We start from the raw sequence: 22,419 nt of genomic DNA, 5'->3' as shown, positions 1-22,419 counted from the left end.
CCCAGCCCTGTGCTAAGGGGAGGGGACTTGCAGGAAGGCTGCAAGGGGGGCGAGGAAATGTGGGGCGGTGCAAGCCGCACGGAGCCTAGTGGCAGGGACGGCTCCGCTTTCCAGGCACGTCTAGCGCGATCGTAGAAACACGTGGCGGCCTGTGGCTGCAAGGAAGCGTTTTATGGCCAAATGGGGGCGGGGCAAACACCCGGCCCGCAGCAGACGCGCCGCGCAACACGAACGCGAGCGCAGGGCGCAAGGGCTGTCGTTAGAGCCACGTGCCCACAGCTCCCCGCGCCAGCAGGCGGGCGGGGCTCTCGCTGCCCTGCGATCGATGCTCTCGGCGGTTCCGCGCCTGGCTCGGCGTCTCGGGGTTCGATTGTCTCACCCGGAAGCCGGTGAGCGGACGTGGGTGGCGCAACCGCAGTCGGACGGTTAGAGGCGCCCGGGCCGTGGACTGTGGCGATGGAGGCGGCGGCGGAGGATCCGCGCTACCCGCGCTCGTCCATCGAGGATGACTTCAACTACGGCAGCAACGTGGCCTCGGCCAGTGTGCACATCCGCATGGGTGAGACCCGGACCCCTTCGCTTGTGGGGCGCCCCTGCGGCTCCCGCCCCGCCCTTAGCCTGGGCTCCTCCGTTCCCTTCCCCCCGCTGCCCCGGGAGCGTGGTGGGCGACACTCTGGGATCAGGGCAGAAATCCCCTGCGTGCCTCGCTCTGCTGCTTCCCCTCCGCTGGCACAGACTGTAAACACCCCCCTCCCTGCCCCACTAGTCTGCTCGGCTTTGGCTCTTTCGCTTTCTCTCTCCTGCCTGGATCAGGCTACAGACTGAGGCGCAGACGTTGTAATCCAGCGCCTTTCAGTAGGCCTCAGTAGGTTGTTTTGATTAATAGGTTTTCTCATAGTACCCAGTCTAGGGTACAGCACTTATCCAGGATGAGTACAGTTCGGGAAAGGTGAGCTTGTTTTATTATCAAAAGTGGATTCAGATATAATTCTTAAGATTCATGTAAGAGGAATGTTCTGCTATCCCATCTCCTTAATCCATCACGGCATAGTTATAGCTTTAATTTATATTTTACACACACACACTTAATTTATTGAATACAATATATAGTTGTGCAGAGTCTGTAGGAAGTTGATGTATCACTTAAATCCAGGTTAAGCAGGACACAGGCCCTTGCATTGGCGTTTTGTTCAAGGGTGAATTTCACCCTCCGGCTACGTCTAGACTGGCATGATTTTCCACAAATGCTTTTAACGGAAAAGTTTTCTGTTAAAAGCATTTGCGGAAAAGAGCGTCTAGATTGGCACGGACGCTTTTCCACAAAAGCACTTTTTGCGGAAAAGCGTCCGTGCCAATCTAGACGCGCTTTTCCGCAAAAAAGCTCCGATCGATCGCGAAAATGGCAATCGGAGCTTTTTTGCGGAAAACAAATCTGAGCTGTCTACACTGGCACTTTTGCGCAAAAGTTTTTGCGCAAAAGGACTTTTGCCCGAACGGGAGCAGCATAGTATTTCCGCAAGAAGCACTGATTTCTTACATGAGATCGTCAGTGTTCTTGCGGAAAGTCAAGCGGCCAGTGTAGACAGCTGGCAAGTTTTTCTGCAAAAGCACCTGCTTTTGCAGAAAAACTTGCCAGTCTAGACACAGCCTCCATGTTTGAGATACTGTCTCTTATCGGAACACAGGAGAGAGACTGTGCTCTCTTCTATTGAGATTTGACTTTTGTCTCACTAGTTGATTTATTTACTAATAATCAGTTTGAACTTCAAGCATGGCTATGGAGGAAACATAAATGTCTAATCTGGCTTCTAGAACTAGAATAATTTTTTAAAAGTTTTGTCAGAGATTTGAAGTTTTGAATGAGGGGAAAAACAGCTACTATAGGTGTAGAAAAACAGATATTTTTTTCTTGACCTTAAGAATTCGGGTAGTGACAGAAGGCTACTAATATGAAGAGACTTTATTGCTTTAAACATGTGGGTCTGTTAATAAACATATTCAGTAAACTGAAGTCATTTGGGACTATGTCTCTGCGAATGCACGATTTTTTCAGCAGTCTAGTTTATAGCTGTGTCCAGCTTGTTATATTTCCACATACCATGCAGGTGCATTAGAGTTTCCTGGGGAAAGTACTGCTACCATTTTTATTCTGTGATATATTTTTATGTAGTTCAATAATCATATCAGTTTCTGTTGCTTCTACTCTATATCACATTGCAAACTCAGATTTAATTCGCTGTCTACTTTAAATGTGATTCAACAGAGTACTCAAAGTTGACATGTCATTTTTGTTTCTTTATTTCAGCTTTTCTACGAAAAGTGTACAGTATTCTTTCAGTTCAAGTTCTTTTGACCACAGTGACATCTGCAATATTTCTGTACTCTACTCCAGTTCAGATATTTGTGAATGAAAGGTAAAGTTCTTAAATGAAGTGTAAGACTTTACAAAAAGTAAAATGTAGTTTGTTCAATGGCCACTCTGTAATTTGTAGGTGGGAATATATTTAATTATATTAAAATGTTTATATCTCCCAGATATATTTGGAGTAAAACACCTTCTTTGTCTTTGAATCTATAAGGTTTCTCTTTAACTGTATGCCTCTACTAGAAACCTTGTAATCTGACTACATTTTGTTTATTTTCTTTCCATATTTTTCTTTCCTGTCTTCTTCCCTATCTTTATCCTCTCTCTGCTGAGATAAATTCCTTAATCACTTCACATCTCAATAAATGCTTTTTCCTCTTATGATCTTCCTAAATCCCTGCTTTTCAACTCCACATTTGGAATGCTCTCTAGTTCAACAGTCACCATTTCTGGGTTCCTGGCCTTTGCTGACTCTCTGAGAATTATCCTGAAATTCTTCACATACCTGATTCTGTCTGCCTCAGAAATTATATCCACTAGGAATGTGAAAGATTAACTCCCTGCTCCAGCATCAGAGCCCACCATGGACAGGAGCTGCTCTGAGCATCCGGGGCAGCTTTTATCCATGGCAGCTTTGGTGTGTTGTAGGCTGGGGCTGCTCCAGCTCATGTCCATGGCGAGCCCGGAGTGTCACAGGCAAGGGCTACTCTGAGTGTTGGGAGCACCCCTGTCTGCAGCAGGCCCGGTGAGTCTCAGTAAGGGGAAGCTCAGTAAGCTCTGGCAGGGGGGCGCTGCTCTAGCCCTTCCGTGGTGGGTGAGGCTGAGCGGGGAGCACCCCTCCCTTTAATTGGTTAACTGATTCAACTTCACATTTAACTGGTTAACAAATTAAATGGGATTTTACATCCCTAATATTCACCTCTGTCCAGTGTTCCTTACTGTTGCTACTAGTGTCCCTTTGTCACAGCTGATCCTATTTCAGTTGGTTTTCATCTGTATTATTCCAATTTGGAACTTTCCCTCTCAGGCACTGTGCCCCATATGCTTAAGTTGGAGTGAATAAACCACATGTTCTTGAACAATGTAAGTTATACTGACCTAAATGCAGGGATGTGGACACTGCTGTGTTAGCTGGAGTGCTTCTCCTGCCAACATAGCTACTGTTGATCGCAGGAACTGGAGTACAGGCAGTCCCCGAGTTACGCGGATCTGACTTACGTTGGATCCGCAGTTACGAACGGGGCCTTCCCTCTCCCCGTCCCCCTGGTCTGCTGGGGAGCAAAGCAGAGCAAAGCCGCGGAGCACGCGGCCAGCAGACAGCCCAGACGCGTCTGGGCTGTCCGCTGCCCGCGTGTTCCGCCGCTTTGCTCCCCGTCCCCCTGGTCTGCAGACCAGGGGGACGGGGAGCAGAGCAAAGCGGCGGAACATGCGGCCAGTTGACAGCCCAGACTCGTCTGGGCTGTCTGCTGGCCGCGTGCTCCGCGGCTTTGCTCTGCTTTGCTCCCCAGCAGACCAGGGGGACGGGGAGCAGAGCAGAGCAAAGCCGCGGAGCACGCGGCCAGCAGACAGCCCAGACGCGTCTGCTGGAGACCAGGGAGAGGGAGGGCCCCGTTCATAACTGCGGATCCAACGTAAGTCGGATCCGCGTAACTCGGGGACTGCCTGTACTCCAGTTCCTGCGATCAACAGTAGCTATGTTGGCAGGAGAAGCACTCCAGCTAACACAGCAGTGTCCACATCCCTGCATTTAGGTCAGTATAACTTACATTGTTCAAGAACATGTGGTTTATTCACTCCAACTTAAGCATATGGGGCACAGTGCCTGAGAGGGAAAGTTCCAAATTGGAATAATACAGATGAAAACCAACTGCAGACCAGGGGGACGGGGAGCAAAGCAGAGCAAAGCCGCGGAGCATGCGGCCAGCAGACAGCCCAGACGCGTCTGGGCTGTCCGCTGCCTGCGTGTTCCGCCGCTTTGCTCCCCGTCCCCCTGGTCTGCAGACCAGGGGGACGGGGAGCAAGGCAGAGCAAAGCCACAGAGCCTGAAGTCAGCAGGATAGCCACAGCGCGTCTGGGCTGTCCCGCTGCCCCTGTGCTCCGTGGCTTTGCTCCGGACGCCTGTGGTACAGCAGCTGGGGCGCTGCCGGTTGGTCCCGTAGTGCCGCTCTGGGCCCCACTGGACCAACCCGGCAGCACCCCAGCTGCTCTGCCCCAGGCGTCCTGATTCAGCCACTGCTGGTCAGTTTCAGCAGTGGCTGAATTAGGACGCCTGGGGCAGAGCAGCTTGGGTGCTGCTGGGTTGGTCCAGTAGCGCCGAGGAGAGGCGGCGCTACTGGACCAACCCAGCAGCACCCCAGCTGCTCTGCCCCAGGTGTCCCCAAGTCAGCCGCTGCTGAAACTGACCAGTGGCTGACTACAGGAAGCCCCTGCCCTGGGCTTGCTGGAATCAGCCACTGATCAGTTTCAGCAGCAGCTGAATCTGGACGCCAGTTCCGACTTACATACAGATTCAACTTAAGAACAAACCTACAGTCCCTATCTTGTACGTAACCCAGGGACTGCCTGTAATCAAGTTGATAGGAGATAAACTCGTTACCCTGTCAGTTTAATTTCAGCAGCAAATTACTAGTTAATGTTTATGTTGATTTCTGTACATAAAGTTACTCACATGGATTTGTAGAATCAGAGCCCATGTGTATAAGTTTTATAGATTTATTTACAGATAAAAATATTTTCTGTTTGCATATGTAGAGGGGTTATTTTTTCCCCTGCAAACACAAGCATAATAGATGACTGTTTTAGATACAGCTAATAGATCTCTGAACAGACTACATCTTTTTCTATAAAGGATTCTTATGTCCCTCAACTTAGTATTACCATTGACATAGAATATAAGTATTCACTTCTTAAGAAATTTGAGAGGGAGTAGTGTTACTACTTTTATTTAACTATGACTTTTCTGTGTTTAAATTTTACAGCCCTGCTTTGCTTTTGGTGTCTGTGCTTGGATCTTTGGTTGTGATTATAGCATTAACCCTGTACAGACATCAGCATCCTGTTAATTTATACCTGCTCTTTGGATTCGTAAGTATCCCTATAATCTCATTCTTTACATGCTCAGTGTAAATGTTATTTGGAAGCAACTTTTTAAAACCAATCAGCGGTGTCTAATTTATTTCATTGTACCTTTTTGGGGGGTGTAATATAAAATTCTCAGTCCTTCAGAATTTTTGTATGCTCTGGCTGCACTTAGTTCCCTGGTATCTTTCATTCAGTCATTTGCAAATTTCCTTATGGAAAGAATACATCATATTGGGCTTTAAATAGGCGTCAGCAAAGTTTGTTTTGTTTTAATATCTCCCTTGACTTTAAGGACATTTTTATTGTCTATAATAGTAGTGGGAAACTTGTGGCCCATTAGGGCAGTGTTTCCCAATTTTATTTGGCCACGGAACCCTTTTCAACTAGAAAGAATTTTGCGGAACCTCTGACTGACTGCGCACGCAGCGCTGAGTAGTCGCATCATCGTCCCACTCTGGCTAAGCTGGCATTACCCAGGGACACTTATCGTGGCGCAAACAAATTAAAATTGTTTTCAATAAAATTCAAAAATGAATGAAAATTCCATTCCATTACAATAATTCAGGTTGTAATGGAATTTTCTCACTGAACCCCTGTTTTCACTTTGCGGAACCCATGGGTTCCGTAGAACACCATTTGGGAAACACTGCATTAGGGTAAGACACCTGCAGGCTGTAAGGCAGTTTGTCCGTGATCTCCAGCCTTTTTAAGCATGAGATCACTCTTTGAATTTAAGTGCAATCCAAGATCTACCTCAAATCCAAATACCCTTGCCCTGCCTCCTTTGTGCCCCCTTTCCGAGGCCTCACCCCTGCTCACTCCATCCTCCCTCACTTTCACCAGGTTGGGGCATAGGGTTAGGGTGCAGACTCTGGTCTTGGATTAAGGGATCTGGAGTGTGAGAGGGTCTCTGAGCTGAGCTTGTGGCAGGCAATTGGGGTTCCAGAGGGGGTTCTAGGTGCAGGCTCTGGGAGGGTGTTTGGATGCAGGGGTGCTTGAGGTGCAAGAGGGGGTTCATAACTGGGGTAGGGCTTCAGGATGTGGGCTCCAACTGGGCACTTCTTACCTCAAGCTACTCCTGGTTGGTGGTGCATTGGGGCTAAGGCAGGCTCACCCCTGCCCTGGCCCTGCTCCTCTCCCAAAAGCAGCTAGCAAACTCCCTCCATCCCAAGCCCTGTTGTTTCCCCTCTCTGCTCTGTGGAGATAGGATACCATGTGGGAGGATACCTTGACATCAGTGCTCCTCTTCTCCCTCCCCTGTCCTGCACAGCAAGCAGGAGGCCTGGGGATTGGGGGAGGCATTGCCAAGGCAAAGGAGATGTGCAGCAGTAGCGGGGAGAGGCAGTTGAAGTGCTTGCACTTGATAACCTCTTGGCCAAACCAGTCAGGATCACCTGTCAGCAGTTCCAAGATCTACTGGTTGGTGACCGCTGGTTTATGTTAAACCTCTGCAGGCAAAGCCCCCCTGCAGCTCCCAGTGGATTTCTCGGTGGATTGATAAGGTGCTGAATAAGATACACAGGACTCAAGGAAATTTCTGTGTTACCAAACGTACCAAACTTAAACAGTTGATAACTGTGGTCAAGCACAGTTACTGAAAGGGACTAATAGCAGCTTCCAGTGCAGAAGATTAAACTATCTATTTTCTCCTTGGTGATGAGTTTTTTTAACATGTTTCCAATCCAAAGAGCATATGAACGATCTAGTCTCAAATCTGGATCACCTTCAGGATAGTATATAACTATCAGTCTGCACATATGTAGAATTTTGTAGTTATCACAGTTACTCTGACTGTCTAAGGCAGGAATTTTCAAAGTTGGGTCACGGACCTGCCTGGGTAAGCTGTTGGTGAACCACAAGATGCTTTGTTTATCTAAGCATCACTAGGCACAGAGCCTCATAGCTCACATTGGCATGGACTACACCACTTCATGCAGCTCCCCTTGTCTGGAAACGGTGAAACAAAGCCAATGGGAGCTATGAGGCTCTGTACCTTTGGACGCTTAGATAAACAAAGTGTCTTGTGGCCCACCAACGGCATACCCAGGTGAGCCCGCAACCCAACTTTGAAAACTACTGGTCTAAAGTGGGGATGTAAGCGACTAGTTGATTATCTGATAAGCATAAGCTTATCCGATAGTCAACTAGTGATGTGACTAGTCGCTTCCCCTCCCTTGCTGCCTCTATCAGAGAGAGGCAGCAAGGATGGGGGAGGGGGAGCTGGTTCTGGGGGGGAGCTGGCTTAAAAGCCGGTTTCCCCACAGCGCAATCTCCGTGGAGGGCAAGGCAGGTAGAGGCACAGCAGAAAACAGTGCAAGCGGAGACTGAAGCAGTATCGGCTCATGCTGCTTCTGCTGCAATTCTGCTTTTGAAATGTACAGAAGCCCCACTACCCCACTGAGAGTACAGGGCCAGTGAGGGAACTCCCGTGCTGGCCCCGCACTCCCTGAGGGGCTCTGCTTTTGAACTGTAGCAAGAGCTACAGTCCTAGGAGGCAGTATTCCATTGGAGAGTCAGTGCAGCCTAGCTTCCATCTGCTGTGCAGCTCTGCCCTATCAGAAATGGGGGTTGGACCTGTGGTACATAATTCACTGTGTCCTCGGTGCCTCATGTGTTTGGATGGGAGCTATGCTTCCTCAAAAAACTGGATACATGGTTGCTGCCCCCCCACCCCCTGCAGCTTCCCTTCCTTTTTTGGCAGGGATTCAAAGGAATTCTGCAGGGACAGTGGGGGAGCATTTTCTGCAGATGCACAGTACCACAGAATTCCCCCAAGATAAACATGATAAAAACAGGCAAGGTGCTGTTCTGAAAGTAAATTTTTCCCTCATGGTGTCTAATGAATATTAAAACTAAGAAAAATTCCAAGTTTTGTTTCAGTCCTGTGCCAATACACAGTAGTGGATTTGTTTTCAAGCTGGTTGGTCGAGGGAAAGGAATTAAGGACACAAGTTACTTCCCTCCCATAGTCCTAAATATCCCAGGGAAAGTATTTTAATACTGAAAAATATAGAGTGAAACTGAAAACAGTTCAATTATAATAACCATTCCAAGAAACCTACCTACTTTTTTTATTGTTGTTTAAGGGAAACGTGTTACGCACATTACTTAAAACGGTCACGTACCATATATGTAGATGGGCTGTAAAATGCTCTCTTTTGGATAAACAAGAAGTCGTCCTGTGGCACTTTAAAGGCTAAAAGATTTATTAGAGCATAACCCACTTAATTAAGAGGGGTGGGTTTTACCCATGAAAGCTTATGCCCTAATACATTTGTTAGTCTATAAGATGCCACAGGACTCCTCGTTGCTTTTGCATATACACACTAATACAGCTACTCTTCTGAGACTTCTCTTCTGGATAGTAAAACACATGGTAGTTTCCTTTTTTTGAGAGAGAGAGAGAGCGCGCGCTTTCCATTTTAAAACTGGAAGTATTTTAACAAACATGTTTCTATAGCACATGATACATTCTGCATATAGTAAAAGATTATGTAGCAAAATTCAGGTTGAACCTCTCTAGTTTGGGGCTCTCAGGACCTGACCAGTGTCAAATCAAAGAATTTGCCAACAATGGGAGGTCAATATTATCTAGCAGTATTACCAACTCTTTCACTGCTTACTGGGCTCTTAGAAGACATTTAGAAGTAAATTAGAGCTAAATAACAAAACAGAACACAGAGCCAGGACTGGTGGTTGCAAACAAACTTTATGGGACCACAAGAAACTAGGCCACACCCATGATAGGTGGACATCCAGCTAACTAAAAGCATACTGGGCCATGGAGATCGCTGGACCAAAGAGTGCCAGACTAGAGAGGTTCAACTTGTACTTAAACTACAAACTGGCAAATGTGTAGTGTTTCCATATGAATACTTTTAGTTTGTTTTTTTTTCTATTTCTTCTCATAGACCCTTTTGGAAGCGTTGACTGTTGCTATTACAGGTAAACGCTAGTCATTTTAATATTGCCGTTGGTTTCAGATAGAAATAGCAAAAAGAAATGTAAACATTGTACCCATTGCTGTTTAAAGCTGACAAACGTGAACTGGCTAGTGACGGAGTGCTTATTTTGGGTTTGCACACAACTTCAATACCTGTAGCAAAGTCATGGGAGCAGGAGGAGGAAATCAAATTTTAATAGGAAGAAGGAATGACTTGGGAAAAATAGATGTTTTAATTACGCTTTGGACTCCTGTGACTTGACTGTTAGATAGTAGGAGAAAAGATACCACTTTACCATTTCAAGAATGGTCTGAAAATGTTCTTAGCATAGGTGCAAAAGATTCAAGGTGTTCATTTAAGAAAGCTAACCCTATACAAAATGTGAAGAACCCACAAATGTAAAAGTATATGGTACATGTGCACTGTATATATCTGTCGCAAGATTGTTTGGTCAAATCTAAACATCTGTCACTTTGACAATCTATAAATACAAAAACCTCATCACAATGTTTAAGCATTTATTAAATAAAAAACACAGTTTTGTTATATTCAAAGCATACTATTTTTAAATGGTGATTTTCTTTTTTCTGTTTACAGTGTCACTTTATGATGTATCAGTTGTCTTACAAGCTTTTATTCTGACGACTGCTGTGTTTCTTGGATTGACTATGTATACTTTGCAGTCCAAGAGAGATTTCAGCAAATTTGGAGCTGGGTAGGTACCTTATGAAACTATTAAAAAAGCATAAGTATTACAGTTACAGGAATAAAAGTCAGGCCTACAGAAAGCTGAATTGTGTAATTGACTTAAGTGAATGTTATTGGCAGGGCTCGACAAATTATGGAAAACCCTATTTGCCAGACAAAAAAGGGATTCGCCACCCCCCCCCCCGTGTTTTTTTTTAATGGCATAAATTCCTAATAAGAATAAGAACAGTAATTACTAATAAGTTATTAATAAATATCAGCCAAGTTATTAATAAATATCTTATAAACCTCTACCTTTTCCCTCTGCTGCCATGTCTCCTTCCCTTGCTCCATCAGCTCCCCTGGTGCCTGCTGCTCCCCAACCCCTCGCCCTCCTCTGCTGTCCTGACTCTTGCCCTTCTCGCTGCCCTCAGCCTTCCTGAGACCTGCCCCCTTCCACCAGCCCTTCTCTCCCCCCTGTGCCCATTCATCCAGTAGCACCACTCTGATCATGTGAACTACCCCTTCTCATCCCCTCTAACACCTCCCTCTACACACCTGCCCTGCCTCTCTCCTCTGGTGCTGGTCCCTCCCCTGCAGGTGTCTTCCCTTCTGCTTCACCCCCAGAATCCTCTGGCACCTGCTCCCTCCTGGTGCCTCCCCCTTCCCTTACTGCCCCTGCCCCCTTTGTCCTCTTTTTCCCTGATACCCACACCCTCACCACCCTCTGCCCCCATTTCCCTCATGCCCCTGTGCCCTCACACATGCCTTGCTCCATCCCTGCCTTCCTCATGCCCACCCCTTCTTTCAAGCCTTCTCCCAGCACCTCCCCTTCCCCCCTCTAGCCTCCAATGCCCTTACCGTCTCCTCTCCCGGCATCATCCTGTCCCCCCTCCTGCTGACACCTCCCCTCCTGCCCTTTTCCTCATTGTCTGTGCTTGACCCCCTGGCATTTCTCTCTCCTGCACCCCTGTCTCCTGCACCCCTGTCTCCTTTCTTCTTCTTCTTCTTCTTCTTCTTCTTCTCCTCCTGACCTCCTCCCCTCCCCTCCGCTTCCCTCTTCTCAGCACAAGCCCCTTCCCCTCCGCTACCTGGCTTCTGCCTTCCACTTTGCGGGGTTGCCGGAGCCTTTTTGAATCCGGTGGTCGCCAGCTGCGACCTCAGGACACCACGTCATGCCAGCCCATCTGCCGGCATCCCGCCCTCTGCACAGAGGCAGCCCGGCACTGAGAATCACCGCACTTCCCCCTTCCCAATGGCGCTCTGCTCCTCTACCAGCCGATAGATTGGATGGGGTCGTGCCGCCCGTAGTGCGGGCATCGGCCAGCCCATCACCATGGCCCACTGGGCCAGTCTGCCCCTGCACTCGCCAGCTGGTAAAATCTACTCACCGCGGGCGAGTGTATTTGTCGAGCCCTGGTTATTGGTGTTGTGAGTTTTGTTTTTTGTTATTATATAGGCCCCTCCTTTAGCACATAGTTTATTTTGTAGTTGTGCTATTTGTCAACAAATATACAAATTCGAGTATTAGCATTACACAAACAAATGATTTATTCATATTTTACACTGAACTATCGAGAACTTTCAAACAGTAAATCATTAACAATAGTTTTCATTAATACCTACAGTAGAGAAATTTGATGTTATGGTTGGCATCTTAGAAGTGAGTGGATGGGTGGTGGAGTTTGAGTGTGTTTCAATGTATTGGCAAAAAAACAGAGTATTTAAGGTGTTTTTCTGTGGGATGAACAAATTTGAAGAAAATTTTGAAAAATGCTGATATCTAAAACACAAATGCCTTTTTCTCCCCCAGGCTGTTTGCTTGCTTGTGGATTTTGATCCTCTCCAGTATCTTGAGGGTAAGATATTATATTGTGTTCAGGTCTAGAAGTAATTGTTTGAAATAAGTTACTAAAACAATATTCTTGACACCTAATTATGCTTTTTAAAACAATACAGTTGTTAGAATAGGACATGTTTGAGATCCTTTAGAGAGTGAAATCTATACAAATCTTGGAATGGAATTATCAAAAGTACCAAAGTGACTTAGGATCATCAGTCCCATTTTCAATACATCTTCACTTTCAATGGCACTCCTAAGTAACTATGGTACTGTTGATAATTGTATCTTTGATCTGTAATAAGACAATTTATCATAGTGTCTCCAACTAGTTAACTATAAGGGGAAACACTACAAGTTAATATAGTAATGATGAATTATTTGTAATTAAACTGTTAAAGTGTAATGCTCAATCAGAAATTTGTAGAAATCTTTCATATTGTAAGATTAAAAGCAATAGGTATTTACTGATGCAATCTATGATTGTTATTTGTGAGGGTTATGTTGTAATTTTTTTACTACAGTTTTCTAATTGAACCAGGCAAACTGGCTGAAACTGTAGTAAAGTTGACTGAAATTGTCAGTCAAATAGATGAAAATAATTGGTTGGGTGGGAAAGTCAACATGTTTTTTTGAAAAGGGAAATCATGCCTCACTAGGGATGTGAAGGATTAGTTGACTAGTCACACACTCCACCCCTTTTTTGCCTCTATCAGAAAGAGGCAGCAAGAGGAGGAAAGGATGGGGTACTTCAAAGCGGCAGCGCTGCATGGAGCCTGGGGCAAGATGCAGGACTCCACATGGCACTGCTGCTTTGAACATAGCTGTGGGAGCCCAGAGTCAGCTCCTTGCAGCATTTCAAAGTGGCAGCACCGCACAGAGCCTGAGGTGAGCGGGGAGTCCCCAGCTGACTCCAGGCTCCACATGGTGCTTTTGCCTTTAAAAGTGTATCAACAGTCCTAGGGCTGTTGCTACGCTTCAAAGGCGGAGGTGTCCTGTCGATGCAAAATGCATCAACTATTCGATTAAACAATTACCTGAAATTTAACATCCCTATACTTCACCAATCTATTAGAATTCCTTGAGGGGGGTCAACAGGGATGTGAACAAGGGGGATCCAGTACCTAGTCTACTGGATATACAGTGTACCTAGATTTCCAGAAAGCTTTGACAATGTCCCGCACCAAAGGCTCTTCAGTAAAGTAAGTTGTCAGGGGATGAGAGGGAAGGGCCTCTCATGGATTAGTAACTGGTTAAAAGATACAATACAATACAAAGGGTAGACATAAATGGTCAGTTTTCTGAATGGGGAGAATTTACTAGTGGTGTTCCCCAGGGATCTGTATTGGGACCAACATACATGAACTGGAGAAAGGGAAAAAAGGTGGCAAAATTTGCAGATGATACAAAATTGCTCAGTGTAGTTAAGTCCTGTAAAGAGCTTCAAAAAGGAGTGGGCAATTAAAGTTCGATGAAATTCGCTGTTGATAAATGCAAAGTAATGCACATTGTAAAGCATCATCCCAACCATACATATAAAATGATGAAGTCTAAATTAGCTGTTGCCATTTGAGAGAGATCTTGGAGCTATGGTGGATAGTTCTCTGAGTACATCTATTCAGTGTGCAGCTGCAGGCAAAAAAAGCAAACCATGTGACTCACTACAAAAGAGATACATAATAAGACAGAGAATATTTTATTGCCTCTATATAAAACCATGGCACATATGCATCTTGAATACTGAGTGCAGGTGTGATCGCTTCATCTAAAAAAAGATACATTGAAGTGGTTCAGAAAATGGCAACAAAAATGATCTGGGGTATGGAACAACTGCCTTTTGAGGCAAGATTAATAAGCATGGGACTTTTCAGCTCAGAAAAGAGACAACTAAGCACCATGGTCTTATTCTTGAGTTTTAAGGACTGCTAAAGCAGAATGCTTAGTTCCTTTTTTATGGGCAGTACTTTGTGCCTTCAACAGCAGTTTAGGCCTTTATCTTGCAAACACTTCTGTACATGCTTAACTTCACTACCATAAATAGTTTTACTAAATCAGTATTATATGTGTAAATATATTGAATTTTGAAGTAGATAATATCTAATCCACTTATCTCACAAGAATGGTGACACTCACCTAAAACTTCAGTGGTGGGGATGTTAATTTGAGAGGGGAAAACAGAAGTGTAGAATTTCTTCTACTACTACTGGCTTTTAGCAATATGTATATTCCTGTTGAAGGGCAAAATCAGGGCTGCCAACATAGGGGAAGGGGGCAGTTGCTGTGGGTGATTTAAAGGACCCAGGGCTCCAGGCTCATTAAGTCACCATCAGAGCCCCTGTGATGTGGTCTGGGTGGTCCTGAGGGTTAGCTGCACCTCTTCTGGGCAACTTGAAGCTGAGGCCTTTCTCCTTCCCCCCACATTGCCCAAGACCTGGTGAAGACTGTCACCAGCCCTGGGCAAAATATTTACGATTGTCTAACTGTAGTTCTGTTTTAATACTGAAGTGCCTTTATATAAGAAATTTCAACTTACAAATGTTTTTCCTTCTCGCATTATCATTTTGTTATAGTTGTTTTTCTATAGTGAGACAATAGAGCTGTTGTTTGCTGCTGTGGGAGCGCTGCTGTTCTGTGGATTTATCATCTATGACACTCATTTGCTGATGCACCGACTGTCCCCTGAAGAGTATATATTGGCTGCCATCAATCTCTACTTAGATATCATCAATCTGTTCCTACATTTGCTGCGCCTTCTAGAAGCATTAAATAAAAAATAATTCTAAGTTGTCCATAATGAAACACCATCATAAATAGTAAAATTTGATGTATAGAAGGTTGTGTCTAAATAGAGTTGGTTTTGATGATGTACAAACTACATTATATTTTTGAGAATAAATCATACTATTTTCCACTGCATGGTTCCTGACACTTTTTCTTGAAAATAAAATAGTTTTATGTAACTGATGTATTTCTGTTCAAAATACATATTTTTACTTTAATTGCAAGATGCAGTCATTTGTTACTTTTGTAAAAGGCTTCCTTTTTCCCAAAGTAGCTTTTGATGAAAACGCTTGTCACCTTCTGATAGCTCTAATATGTACTGTCAGAAAATCCAATCATTTTATTTCTGCTATCCTATAATTTTGCAGATGATTAATCTGTCTGGATAGTATAACATTGTCTCTTCATTTTGTTGTTGTATAGTGATGTTTTACATTAGTTAAAATTCTATAATTCTAAAAACTTATATTAATGGGATCTTGATTTAACAGACTTGGAATTATTAACCAGTATAATGTAACTACACTTCTTTGAAATGATTTTAATCTACTTTGATTTAGAGCTATGTGATTATTTTATTAGCAAGGAAAAGTATATAAAGAACAATGCAAAGCGCTAGTGCTCAATTATGTATTATCTTTCATCTGTTGATTAACATTAATGCCATTAAAAGAGGGAATGTAGTTTGTGTATAAAAATGTTGAATCAGTATTGAATAATAAATATGTATGCAGTATAATTGGAAAAATCTTAATCCTAAAATGTGTTCATCTAGCTGTATGGATTTGAGAGCTCCAAAGATTAGAGCGAACTATACATGTAAACTATTGCTTAGCAGCAACATTTGTTACTTGGAAGACCTTGATTCTGGTATGAATGTGGATTCTATTTTCTAGAAATGTTGGAAATACCAGTGAGGACAAAATAAAGGGAAGCAAAGTGAAACTTATTTTTCGCAATAAAGAACTGGAATAGTTTAAGATCAGGTATGGTTTTGGGTTACTGAGATGTTGGTAAAGGAAGACTATAAATAAATGTGCTACCTGTTTGTACTTTGAACTGTATGAAGAAATATAATAAATTTTAAATGCTGGGTAATATGGACAGATCTCAATCTCTGAAGTTACTTTTATATTGTGTGTTTACTGTTATTTTTATCTAGAAAATAGTACTTTATTTTTCCTCAGGTTTATCAGCAAATAAAATGTTTGTGTTTAATTATTTAGTATTGAAATATGATCAATCATTAAACAAAAGACTAACTTTGCTATCCTGCAGTATAGTTATGTATGTTTATTCACTTCGTCATGCTCTCAGAGTACAGGCAGTCCCCGACTTACACGGATCCGACTTATGTCGGATCCGCAGTTACAAAGGGGGCTGCCCCGGAGTACATGGACTGCGGGACCTCACGGTCCCACCGCCCGTGTACTCCGGGCGAGAAAAGCTGCTCCGCGTCTCCCTGGTCTGCAGACCAGGAAGACGAGGGGCTCAGGCAGCGGGGCAGCCCAGGCGCGCCTGGGTTGCCTTGCTGCCCGCGCCCCCCCACCCCCTCCACGGCTTCCCCGAGGCTTTGCAACCCGCTGCTGGCTTCCCCGAGGTTTTGTAAAGCCGCGGAGGGGCTCGGGCAGCGAGGCAGCCCAGGCGCCCCGCGGCTGTCCTGCTGCCGGCGTCCTCAGAGGCTTTGCTCCCAGTCTCCCTGGTCTGCTGGTCTCCAGCAGACCAGGGAGACTGGGAGCAAAGCCGCGGAGGACCCAGGCAGCGGGACCGCGGTGCGTCTCGGTCCACCGCCTGTGTCTTCCTGGTCTTCTGGGGTGGGGGGGGGGGCGGGCGCAGCTAGTACTCCCCCCCCCCCCCCCCAGCAGACTAGGCTTTTCTCCGGACGCCTGTGGCAGAGCAGCTGGGGCGCTGCCGGTTGGTCCCGCAGCGCCGCTCTGGGCACTACTGGACCAACCCAGCAGCACCCCAGCTGCTCTGCCCCAGGCATCCTGATTTAGCCGCTGCTGAAACTGACCAGCACTGACTACAGGAAGCCCGAGGCAGAGTTGCTCTGCCCTGGGCTTCCTGGAATCAGCTGCTGATCAGTTTCAGCAGCAGCTGACTTGGGGACGCATGGGGTTCTTAAGTTGAATCTGTATGTAAGTCAGAACTGGCGGTCAGTTTCAGCAGCGGCTGAATCTGGATGCCAGTTCTGACTTACATACAGATTCAACTTAAGAACAAACCTACAGTCCCTATCTTGTACGTAACCTGGGGACTGCCTGTATGTCTACACTACGGGATAAACTTGAATGAAGAGACACAACTTCAGCTACATTAATTGCATAGCTGAAGTCAAAGTACCTTAACTTTACTTTTGGCACTGTCCACACTGCAGGAAGTCCAAGGGAGAACATTCTTCCTTTTATTTTTCTTACTTCTTGTAGAATCACGACTACCAGTATCAAGCGGAGTGGTCATCTCAGTTTGAATTAGTGTGTCTTCACTAGTCCTGCTAATTTGAACCCTGAAAGATCAATAGCTTCAATCTTCTCAGTAGTGTAGACATACCCTTAATTATTTTTAACCTGATGTTGGGCTTTTTACTACATATTTTTCAAATTAGTTTCTAAGGCAGTAGCTTGGGTCGTGCTCTGTGCTGTTCCTGGGCAAAGTTTCTAGTCAGTGCCTTGCAGTCAGGTAACCCTGTGCCTAACTTGGCCTCTGCAGAACCAGGGGTAGCATGAAAAACTTAAAAAACAACTAATAGTCTAGCCCAGGAAAGCTCATGACACCAACTACATGTTTTGTTAGTCTCTAAGGTGCTGCTAGACTATTGGGTTTTTTAAGTTTTTTTCAGTTACAGACTAACTTGGCTACCCCTCTGAAGACCCAAGGCCAGCCGAGATCTGGATGCAAGGCTGCAGTGGCTGCCCAGCAGCTCCCTGGGAGCCTGAGCCTGTGGAGGGCTCAATAGCCCAGCCTGGGGCCCATTGTTCCCTAGGGGCAGAATGTTGCGCGCGCACTTCTTTTCGCAGGAGAGGCGTTTGCTGCAGCTTTCCCCGCCGCAGTTCCGTCTTGCCCTGAACTGGTTAACTCAGGGTGGCTGGGGCTGCCAGGCTCCGCCCTCTGCACGCGTCTCTACGGGTTCCAGCGCTACTGGCCGGACCCGGAGGTCTGCGCGTGCGCAGAAGCACCGGAAGACAAGCAGTGTTGCAACTGAAAGTCGGGCGCGTGGAGGAGCCAGCTCTGCGCAACTCTCGGGGTGAGTGGATTATGGAGCGCGCGCGGCTCCCGCTGGCCACCTGTCGCCGCGTGCTCGGCCGGGACCGTGGGTGGGGGGCGGGCGGGAAGGGTGTGAATGGCCCCACTGAGCGCGGCGGGGCGGTTCTGGCCTCGTCCGCCCCCGCGCGGGCCACGCTCCTGCCCGGAGAGGTTCGGCTGGGCGGGGTCAGCTCCGGCCGTGGCCAGCGGGGGAGTGGGGCAACCTGGCGCCCGCCCGCCCGCCTCTCCCCGCGGCGCCCCGCAGGCCGGGCGGGCTACCTGTGCGGTGGCCGGTTCCGGAAGGTCAGTGGTTGGGTTTCTGGCCCCCTCTCGCAGCGAGCCGAGCCATGGCGAAAAGCTTGAGGAGCAAATGGAAGAGGAAGATGCGAGCCGAGAAGAGGCAGACGAACGCGCCCAAGGAGCTCAGCCGCTTGAAGAGCATCCTGAAAGCAAACGCCGACGTGGTGATGGCGGAGGTTAAAGAAATAGCGACAGTGGTTACCCCCGAGAGCGCCCCGGATCAAGGGGGTGAGTTTGATTTTAATGGTGCAGTGTTATTTAGGTGCTCTGGAGGAAAATACACTCCAGGGGCTGAAATGTACAGGGTTCCTGGCTGGTACCCCCCTCCAGCCCTTCCACAGACTCCCTGTGTGCCACCCTCCCTTCTCTCTTTATTTTGTGGACTCCTTTGAAACCACTTCTTCTCTTGTGATCTTCCCCCTTCACCGCTTTTCTGGGTTTCAAGCCTGGAATTGAGTAGCACGGGGAATTTCCTTAAAATAGGGTTACCATATTTGAAATTTCAAAAAAGAGGACACCCCTGAGCAGGCACGTATCTATATCAGCATCTACAAACTCACTGTTATATTATTTGCTATATATGTGTGAGCTGGTAGATACTGATACAGATACACTCCCTCTCAGGGGTGTCCTCTTTTTTGAAAGTTCATCTGTATCAGTATCTACCAGCTCACACATATATAGCAAATAATACAACAGTGATATGGTAGATGCTGATATAGATACATGCCTGCTCAGGGGTGTCCTCTTTTTTGAAAGTTCAAATATGGTAACCCCACTTTAAAAAAACCCAAATAAACTTGATTTTCACTCTAGTTGGTTCCAGTGGCCCTTTATTTCACCCATCAAAATTAGAGAAAAGACAGCACCCGTCGTCATAGCTCTGAACTTTAATATTCATTCATATTTTTTTATTCTAACAAAAGTGTTCATTTACTAGGTTCTGCTCCTAAATTCACTGGGTTTGCACATTCTCTCCCCTGTCCAGGAACTAGTTGCTGCTCTCAGCAACTGATACTTGGCTTGGGGAAGAGCATCTGTCCACAGTGAACACTACAGATTCTTTTGCCATGGCAAACAGCATTATTTGGAAGGGATCATCCTATTTTCATTTTTGGGGGAGAACAAAACATCTCTTATGGAAACTGCAGATAATATTAATATAGAAACTAAAACTTTGTGGGATGTGTGAAAAAGGATTATTATTTTGGTTACTGTTTGTAAATCTAGTGTTTCTAAGTACAGGTTGAACATCTCTAGTCGAGCACTCTCATGATCTGATAGGTGTTGAGCCATGGGAAGTCAGTATTGTCTAGCAGCATTACCAACATTTCCACTGCTTACTGGCTTAGAAGATATGTAGGGCTAAATAACAGCACAGCACACTGAGAGCTAGGACTGGTGGCTATAAACAGACTTTATGGGACTGTGGGGAAACTTGGCCAAACCCATGAGGAATGGTTATCCTACTAACTGAACTCATGCCAGGCCATGGATTTTGCCAGACTAGAGAGGTTCAATCTGCATTCTATGAGAAGCTGATTCAAATGTTGATTTTTTTTTTGTAAATGCTCTTCTTTTTTCAGATGAAGTTAAGATGGAGACACAGGTTAAAAGAAACAAAAAGAATCTTTTAGACCAAAATGGACAATACCCAGTATGGATGAATCCCAGACAGAGGAAGAAACTTAAGGCAAAACGGGTTAAAGGGAAAAACAAACCCAAGATGGCCAAAGGATTAGCATGGTAGCTATGAAGAAATTTGAATGTTGGAAAAAAGATTATATAGACAATGGAGACTACCAAAGATTAAGAGTATTTGATCAGGTTGGGTCCCAGCTACTAAGTGTAAATTATCAGTAAGTCTGGAGACTGTTAGATCAGAAATTGATAAGAGACATTAATTTGATATCTATTTAATTTTAAAAGAAAATAGTTTCACCTGCTTGTGACCAGTATTTGTAGTTATGCATTTTTAAAATATTATTCTGACTTCTTGCTGTGTTGGCCTTGAACATAGAAACAACTGGAGAAACATGGAATCACTTATGTACAAAGGAAAACATGTTTAATTTTTCCTGTAATTTTACTGAAGTTGTTTTAATATTGAAATATTAAATTATGAAAGCATATTATGTGGCTTTTAATAGAAAACTATAAACTGAAATTCGCTTAAAAAAAGACTATACATTAAATCATCTAAAGCCCAACACCAATAAAAATGTTGCTGGTCATTTAAAAAAAAAATTCCAATAGAAATGGTTATTAAGGAACGGCATTACAGTATTTGCAATTCATTACAGCTCTGAGACAAAATAGAGTTAATGGATTTTCATTGTCCATCTGAGAGATTTCAAAGGCACATTTTCCTGAACAGTTGTAATATAGGTAAATAAACACATTGGCAATACATGTGACTTAAGAAAAAGAAAAAAAAAGTAGATACCCTTAATTTGGTGTTCCTGTATCATACTTCACAGAGTAGACACAAGAGCCAAGTGTTGTGTGATGACAGAGCAAAAGTTGTTTTCATCCAGCTACATATTAATTACAGTATAACATTTCAGTTATTAATTCACAGTAATATATAATGACAATTTTGAGTGTTATTCTTTACCTTTTATATTAAAAAAAAAAAAGCTCTTGCTTCAAAAATGGATATAATTAGGATCCCACTCATACAATATGATGCCCACTGAAGGATCTTTTGCCCACAGATCCACATTTGTGTAAAGTATATTGCTAGACTGAGACCTAAGTATTTTGATTACCCAATGGTTATGCATTGGTATATGTAATTACATGGTAATCTTGCAATACAAAGGAAATAAGATTCATGCTTTTAAAAATAAAGATATCCACTTAGAGTAGTACAGTATGCTAAAAACAAATAAATGTTGGACATTTTGGGTATAGTCATAAAATTAAAATGTTTTAGGTTTTTAAGACTATTTTTTTAATTCATTAATTTTGGAAGGAGTAATCTATTTTTTTTCATTGCTCACATAAAATCAAGTGAGAATGTACCTGCAATATAGAACACTAAATGCATAGATGTTATTAGGAGGCAGAAGGTGAATGTCTATTTGAACATTATATTTGGGTCTGTTTCCTATAATGAGATTTCAGACTTGTTCTGGTTACTTAAGTAAATTGTTATAAGATTACCAAGTATTGTACAGTTAATATATATTGGCATTTGTACTTTGAAAATGTATTCATCTACGTATTTCATTACAGCTGTCATACTGCAAAACAGAAAATGCCACATGTATTTCAATATCAAATGTGAAAAGCCTTTTACATTTGAATTATCTTTAAGTTAGCTAATAAAGAGAATATCCCGTCTTTAAAAAAAATACACACAATTTACTGAGATTTTAAAAATGACAACCAGTTTGTATTTCTTCAATATTCATTCAATGGCCCACATTCTGTCTTGTATGTGTTCACCCCCACGAAGGTTTAAGGGTTTCTCAGCTGTAACTAAAGACAGAATATGGCTGTTTTTAGGACCAGCAGAGGGGGCTCAAAGCTTTGCCTTTTTTTTATGCTCTTCCACGAAAAAAGAAAAGAGATGATAAAATCAGGGTAATTTCAAGCTCCAGTATGCCGGTCTTGAGGGAGAGGAATCAGTGATTGCCAACTGTTCCAGGTTGTATAGACACGTGATCCAGGTATGCCCTGGCACTCTCGATTTAATCTCTTCCCCATGTTCTACTTCAGCCTTTATTGATATCACTACAGGTAGGCATGAGCTGGAGCACTGAGCATTTTTCCAAGATTGAATGCTGTCTCAGGAAAATTGTCTTATTCTGAGGAGCATCAACAATGAATTGGGATGGGTCTGATGCCATATAACTTTATTTTGAATATACAGTCCACACCCCCTATGCTTTCTTGAACAGTTGTTTGTATGGCGAAGGTGTGAGAAGTCTAATTGCAATAAAGTGAAGGTTTGCTTATAGACTTTGTTTTTTCCTATTACATTCCAGCTCGGCTTCCCCCTTGATATTTTTATACCTACTGACTGTTGTTTCACTACCCCCCCATTTTTTCCTTTTCTCTTCCCCCCCGCTCCCCCCCCCCCCATTTATTTTAGTTCTGCACATCCAACACTCTGGTCATCTGAAGAAGTGGGCTGTGCCCACGAAAGCTCATGATACCATCTACATGTT

General features: G+C 44.4%; 2 protein-coding genes across 2 annotated transcripts; both read left to right on the top strand.

The window, feature by feature from the left end:
* Nucleotides 1–297: 297 nt before the first annotated feature.
* TMBIM4 (transmembrane BAX inhibitor motif containing 4) lies at nucleotides 298–15,802 on the top strand. The gene is made up of 7 exons (XM_006130194.4): nucleotides 298–559; nucleotides 2,306–2,414; nucleotides 5,344–5,449; nucleotides 9,358–9,391; nucleotides 9,988–10,105; nucleotides 11,891–11,936; nucleotides 14,488–15,802. Exons 1-7 carry the CDS (start codon nucleotides 457–459, stop codon nucleotides 14,692–14,694), a joined length of 723 nt encoding a protein of 240 aa, XP_006130256.1. The 5' UTR covers nucleotides 298–456; the 3' UTR covers nucleotides 14,695–15,802.
* Nucleotides 15,803–17,782: 1,980 nt separating this feature from the next.
* On the top strand, nucleotides 17,783–22,208 carry LLPH (LLP homolog, long-term synaptic facilitation factor). Its single transcript, XM_006130195.4, has 3 exons — nucleotides 17,783–17,942; nucleotides 18,278–18,469; nucleotides 19,828–22,208. The coding sequence occupies exons 2-3, from the start codon at nucleotides 18,289–18,291 to the stop codon at nucleotides 19,989–19,991; spliced, it is 345 nt and encodes a 114-aa protein (XP_006130257.2). The 5' UTR covers nucleotides 17,783–17,942; nucleotides 18,278–18,288; the 3' UTR covers nucleotides 19,992–22,208.
* The last annotated feature ends 211 nt before the right edge of the window (nucleotides 22,209–22,419 follow it).

This window comes from Pelodiscus sinensis, chromosome 1, assembly GCF_049634645.1.
Source record: "Pelodiscus sinensis isolate JC-2024 chromosome 1, ASM4963464v1, whole genome shotgun sequence".
In the NCBI taxonomy this organism is placed as follows: domain Eukaryota; kingdom Metazoa; phylum Chordata; order Testudines; family Trionychidae; genus Pelodiscus; species Pelodiscus sinensis.
The sequence above is the reverse complement of the archived record's forward strand: the minus strand, read 5'-3'. Positions and strand labels throughout refer to the sequence as shown.

Excerpts from the sequence above, each read along its gene's own strand:
- TMBIM4 (XM_006130194.4), top strand. The coding sequence starts at position 457 with ATGGAGGCGGCGGCGGAGGATCCGCGCTACCCGCGCTCGTCCATCGAG. Across the intron at positions 2,415-5,343 it reads CAGATATTTGTGAATGAAAG|CCCTGCTTTGCTTTTGGTGT; the intron begins GTAAAGTTCTTA and ends TAAATTTTACAG. Across the intron at positions 9,392-9,987 it reads GTTGACTGTTGCTATTACAG|TGTCACTTTATGATGTATCA; the intron begins GTAAACGCTAGT and ends TTCTGTTTACAG.
- LLPH (XM_006130195.4), top strand. The coding sequence starts at position 18,289 with ATGGCGAAAAGCTTGAGGAGCAAATGGAAGAGGAAGATGCGAGCCGAG. Across the intron at positions 18,470-19,827 it reads GAGCGCCCCGGATCAAGGGG|ATGAAGTTAAGATGGAGACA; the intron begins GTGAGTTTGATT and ends TTCTTTTTTCAG.